A 6,144-nucleotide genomic window follows, 5' to 3' on the forward strand; every position below is an offset into this window, starting at 1 on the left:
ATATACATGTGCATGTAAAAGTGGTTCTTGCTCAGTAAAAAGGATTCAGAACTGCATCCCCACCCCCCCGAGCCCCTTACACTGTAGCTGTGTGCCCCTCACAGTGCAGCCTGCCCCTGCACCCCTGGAACCACAGCCTGTGTGGCCGGCAGAAAAGATCTGGCCTATCAAGAGTGAAATAATGTGTTAACCTCCCTCCCTCCTCTTCCCTTCCCTTCCGCCTGGGACAGGCCTCATTCATCTTCGTCAAATAGAGGAGGCAGAATTGGAAACGGCATGGTGAGATTAGACTGCAGCACATCCCTGTCACAGACACTTAGAGCAAAGCCTGCAGAGGCATTGGCCATGGCCCTGGCCACCTAAAACCACAAGGCACAGCTCTGCTTGGACTTTGGGTAGACTTTCTGTGAGTAGGGGCAGATGGGGGCAGCAAGTCTAGATACTACATCATGCCATTAAGAACCAGCCAGCCTCTGTCCTAGCCAGATACCCCTCCTTTCTCCTATGCAACGCTGTCCTCCCCAGCCCTGTCTCCATCTCCTCTTTTGCCATTCTGCTGTGACTTAGCTCTGTTGATGTGACCCAGGCCAGGCCAAGCAAAGCTGGCCTGTATTCCTCCTCCCTCTCCAAAGGATAGAGCACAAAGGGCCTTCACACAAGCATCTGTCACTAAGGACAGTGACACAAGTGCAACTGCCTATCCATCCTCTGCCCATGCAGAGAATGTGCAAACAGATCTGTTCAGGCTCATCATGGGGAAATAAACACAGTACCGCCCTGTGTGCTCACTCAGTGTCACACGGATGGAGGGGACAGAACTGTGGGGCTCCCCTTCCACAAGCTCCACTTGAGAGCTGTTTGCTCTCAGCACTATAGGGCGCATGACATACAGCTGAGCAGCTCCGATTCCACCTGGTAGAGGGCAGTGTGTCCAATGTTACAGTGACAGGTGTTATACAAATACCTTAAGGAGAAATGCACTGGTCAAGCTCATTAATACACCTCCTGCAATCCCTTCTGACACACTTAAGAGCTAAGTGTGTTTGAGAATCCAACTCCCCAGCATTCGGCAGGAGGTTTGGGTTTGGGGATCCGTCTTGATCCATGCACAGAAACAGGCTCAGCCCCTGATGCTTGGCTTTGGATCTGAAGTTTAACCCAGAATGTTGTCTGGAGCTTGCCCATTTCTCCAGTTCTCTGCCTCCCTCACACAAGCTCCCTGCTCCCTTCTCCCTGTAGCTCTACAGCTAAGCAGAATTGAATGAAACCCCTGGCTCCTCTCCCAGATCACGTCTCCTCTGCTTGCAAACGATTTCTAGAAAGCTTTCTAAAATGTATTAGCCTTTCCGAAAAGAGCTGATAAACAGGAGAGGGAGGGGCAGATGCAGGAGGTGGGATGCAATGAATTGCCATGTTCCCAGCTTTATGTTACCCTCCTCCTGGCCTTTTATGAAAATAGATGGACATTTATTATGAAAATAAATTACCAGCTGCGTGCAGGAGTCCTTGATAGGGTGAGGAAAAAAAACAAGTGGCAGCCTTCCCTCCAAGTGTGTGTGCGAGTCTGTGTCACCCGCGGCATCAGTGATGAGAAGGAGCAATGCATTTACCAGCCAGCAATCTGTCAGAAATTACTATCTGATCGTGTGTGTGTTCTGGGTTGTGGTTTCTACCAGCGAGGGGAGAGCATGTTTGTATGTGACCAGTCAGACCTTGAATATCCCCATCTGGCCTTTGTAGCTACAGAACTCATTGATAGGCTGTGGAGTGAGTGAGTGAGTGAGTGTCCGCACACCTGCACCCTTCTGCGGGGTAGAGCTCAAGGTTTGGAGTCCAGTGTGAAGCACCTCAAGTTTATTGTCGGTCGATTTGCTCCTTCTGTGCATGCATGCATCTGTGTTATGCTCCAAGTAGGTTCGTGTCCTGGAGCAGCAGGAGTGTGTGTCTGTGTCGTGAACGCTGGGTGTATTGTCTTGTCAGTGAGCAGTATGCAGCACCTCGTGCCACTCCATTAACAGTGTAGAGTTGTGCAGAGTGAGTGACGCATGAGCTTTGGAGAGAAGATATCTGCAGTGGAACTCTGAAAGGATGATCAAAAATGTCTCCTTGTCATCCACCACTCCTCAGCCTCTGGGAGATGGGCTGCCCTGGTCTCTCCCTGGATTGGCCTGGTGGATGGATGAGCTGCATGGCCTCCATCCCCAAGTCCTTTCATATTACTCAACCACTGCCCCTCTTGCCACTTGGAGACAATTCTGTATGTGTGTGTGTGTGCGTGTGCGTGCATGTGTGTATGTGTGTATACACACGCACACAGGCATTGAGGAGGGTGGAGGGGGGCAGCCTACCCCAGAGAATGGGAAGAGCCTGCAGCATATTCCTGTGGCCACGGGAATGGAGGAGGAAAGGTAATAGGGCCTGGAAACCCACTTCAGACCCCCTGGCACTTGTCTCCATTTGAATATGTTTACAGAAGCTGCCAGCTGAGGGCAAGACACTAGCCTCTTCCCACCTACCCCTGGCCTTTACCCAGCCTTGCTCATACTGGGACCTACAAGGGCTGGGGGTATTGTAGGGAGGACTCCTTCCCTGCCCACCTAGGGGCTTGGAGGTTCACCCCAGGAGACATTCATGGAAGACCAGACAAAAACCTTCACATTTCTTCTCTTGGGTGTGCGCGTGCTCTGACTCTGAGATACGTTCCCTGCCTCTCAAAATTAATTCAGCCTCCCCATTGCATGGCAAAGTAAATCAAATAAATAACCTGATGGTGGATTTCCTTGTGGACAGAGCCCCCTGCAGGAGGAAAGAGGCAGACAGGGGAAGAGTATGAGAGCCAGCTAAGCAAGGAGACCTGAGGTTTGAAGGCAAGGGGCATAGGAGGAGGAGGAGAGACAAGTGGAAGGAAACAGGACATCTACAGACCTCTGCAAACAGGGCAGGGAACAAAGGGACAGTTTGGAGGTGATTAGCACAGTTGGGCAGGGCATCTGGGGTGCATGATACCAGCCTGCAATAGTCCTGCACCTGCTGCTCCCAGCTTCTAGCTCTTTCACCCTTTGCTTAGTGAGTTACTCCATCCTACAGACACCCCCTGTGAGCCAGCAGTTCGTGCCCTCCTGTGTGCGGATGCTGTGCTCATCATTATCCGGAGTGCGCAACTCCCCAGACAAGGGCACGTGACATGACTTTATCATCTCTTCTCTGTGCAGCTCTTATAATTATCTTTTAATGATCATTCCACCCTGAGGTTTTAGCTTTCTGTACACAAGAGATCCATGTTCTCTGAACACAGGATACGAGTGAAACAAATGGGCAGTGAAGGAGAATGCTCTGCAAGCTCCTGTGATGCCAAAACCCAGCCGCTGAAAGACCATGGCTTGGGGGGCACTTCAGGGCACTGCAGGCTGGGATGCAGTAACAAGATGCCATAGAGCGTTCTTCCCTAAGCTGAGCCTCCTGATGGAGGCATGATGTGTGCCAGCTCTGAGTGGAAAGAACTCAGGAAGGCAGAGAACCAGAGCTGTTTCCCTGGTCACACAGTACCAGAGAGCCCCAAATGTCCTTGTCCTGAAGCTCTCTGTTCATAGAGACCTCCAAACCTCACAGTGCTGTGTTCAGGGGCACGGAGCAGGTGCCTGCAACTGGCAGGCAGACAGGGCAGACAGGGCTCCCCATTGCACAGGAGTTTCTGGGTTCACAGTAGGTCTCCTCAGCCCAGCACTCTTCTCTCCAGGTCCCTTGGCTCCTTGATCAGAGATACAGTTGGGTCCTCAGTTTGTGCAGGTGGCCTGGACCATGCTGATGGGCAAGGAACCTTTCCAGGACTTCCCCAGCAAAATGTATAAGTCCCACTCAGTGGCTGAAATCAGACACCAGTCCTGTAAAAAAAACTGATGACCTCCCCACCATGTCCTACCTAATGCATAGAGGCTGGCATGGGAGCCCAGTAGGGATGCCTCCTAGAGTGGAAGGATGAAAGAGGTCACAGCCCTGGCCTCACCCCCAGCAACTATCCTCCAGTCATTCAGGGGGTTGAGGGAGCTGATGTCCTCCAAGAGACCTCTGCTGGTGAAGCCCATCAGCAGAGGACACTTCCCTGAGGGTTAAGTGTTTTGGGCACAAAGGAGTGGGCCCATGGCAGCCCGACTCAGTGTTTGCTGGCAATCTTTTTCTTACGGGCTGAGACCAGGTCATAGAAGGGATCCTGGGTGATGCTGGTCCTGGAAAGGAGTGAAACAGGAAAGCGAGTCAGGGCTGAGGAAGAGCACAAGGAACAATAAGATCTGCATGGGCTCCAGAATGGAGTATCTGTGGGCCCCTAAGCAACACTCTCTTCTTGGACTAGCAGGAAATCCTTCTTAGCCCAGAGCTCCTAGCTTCTAGATGGCTTAATCTCCAGCACCATGGGGGCTCCCCAGGCATGGAAATGGGAATGTTTATATCTCTAATAGGGTCCACTGCCTTTCCCACCCAGAGGGGCTAATTACTTCTCTTCTTTTGCCCATAAAGTACCCACTGAAGTGTCCCACACAGACAAGGTTATGAAAAAAATCTTTCTTACTGGGTGTGGAATCCTTGGAGGTTTTTAAGGCCCAGCTAGACAAAGCTTTGGCTGAGATGATATAGCTGGAGCTGGTCCTGCTCTGAGCAGGGGGTTGGACTAAATGACCTCTTGAAGTCCTTTTCAACCTTAATTTTCTATGATTCTAAGATTAGGCCCCCCCCAACCTCTGAATGTTGGCATGGGGCTTCCATTCACATTGCTGCCCTCCAGTGCAGCTTGGGCAGGGCTTTCTTCTCCTAGTGCCATGCCTCTCCTAAGCTGAATGACTCATGCACGGGGAGCCTGTCAATGCTCACTTGGGGCCCACCTCTTACCGTATTGCCTCTATCCACTGGTTACGCTCCTCTGGCGTGGGTGCAGAGATCTTGTAGGACTGATGTTTGCCTTCCACTACCTTCCCATCCCCGTCTGTCTTGCAGGCTTTGATTTTTTGCCCTTTGCAGTTGGGATTGAAGAGCTCAAAGCAGTTCTGTGGTGAGAGAGATGACAGGGATGAGGAGACTAGGGCCAGTCAAACCATTGCTGTGCTACCTCCTGCTTTGGGGGCTAGGATGAGGGAGAGTGTATAAGAGTGAATGGGCTCTTATACCCCAAAATGGGGCCAGGGTTTGGTCTTTCCAAGCCTAGAGATCCCAGCACTTTTGGGGTAGGCTCCAGAGATTCAAAGCCAAGATAAGAAATTCAGGCAAAACCCTGCCCTCAGCAACAGCTCCTGTGCAGTGCTGAACATGAAAACACGCTTCGCAGAGATAAAACAGTGACCCTGTAGGGTGCATAATTCACTCCACGTGGCATACTGGAGGGGAGCTCTGCCCTTCTGGGACAGGATCATACTTCAACCAGTGCAACATCACCTACCATGCCACGGAGCCTACACTGGGTATGCAGAAGAGATGCACAGTTTCCGAGGACAACCTCTTTCACACTATAGAGCGAGGTCTTCTGCACCCCATAAGCAGCTCACTATGGTGTTCCTGAATATGAACCACAGTTCAGGTCTGGGAAGTAAATCCATGTCTGTTTGGGCCAGAATTAGCACAACCCTGGACTGAGCCGTCAGGTATGTGTTCTGGACTCCACTACAGCATACCAGGAATTATTAACTTGAAAAAAAATTGCTGCCAACAAGGAACCCAAATGTATTGGGCCTGAGTGTTCTCTGACACCAGCTTAACCCCAGTAGGAAGGTGTTACTCATGTTTGAAAGTTCAGAATTGCAGTTTCACAGCCAACCTCTACAGTAAGGCCAAGCACAGTTTGGCCTAGAGAAACTGAATGTCCTCTCCCACCCCTTACACTAGCAACAGCCTTGTCCTAGTCGTGGCTGAAGCACTTTAGCCAGGGCTAACATGTGGGAAGTCGACACTATCACTGTCTGTGATGTGCCTACCACTGCTTTTGAAATGAAGGGTGAATTCACTCCCCTGGAACTGCTGATACAGACCTTCTTCTCAGCATTGACTGGCCTGCTGAGTGAGTGGGGGCAGGAGGAGATACACATGTTAGGGTCTCTGAGAGCACCCTCTTGTCCTGGGGACAGGCAGTGAAGACTTACTGGCTTTTTGGGGTCATCCAGC

At 51.3% G+C, this 6,144-nt stretch overlaps 1 protein-coding gene across 1 annotated transcript in view; it reads right to left on the bottom strand.

The window, feature by feature from the left end:
- Positions 1–3,210: 3,210 nt before the first annotated feature.
- The window catches only part of CYTH4 (cytohesin 4), a 21,233-nt gene continuing 18,299 nt past the window's right edge, over positions 3,211–6,144 (bottom strand). The window contains exons 12-14 of the mRNA XM_025206854.1: positions 6,123–6,134; positions 4,882–5,036; positions 3,211–4,223 (exon numbers count right to left, since the gene is read on the bottom strand). Coding sequence (XP_025062639.1) covers positions 4,151–4,223; positions 4,882–5,036; positions 6,123–6,134 — 240 coding nt within the window. The 3' untranslated portion in view covers positions 3,211–4,150. The remainder of the gene's footprint in view (positions 4,224–4,881; positions 5,037–6,122; positions 6,135–6,144) is intronic.

This window comes from Alligator sinensis, unplaced genomic scaffold, assembly GCF_000455745.1.
Source record: "Alligator sinensis unplaced genomic scaffold, ASM45574v1 scaffold215_3, whole genome shotgun sequence".
In the NCBI taxonomy this organism is placed as follows: domain Eukaryota; kingdom Metazoa; phylum Chordata; order Crocodylia; family Alligatoridae; genus Alligator; species Alligator sinensis.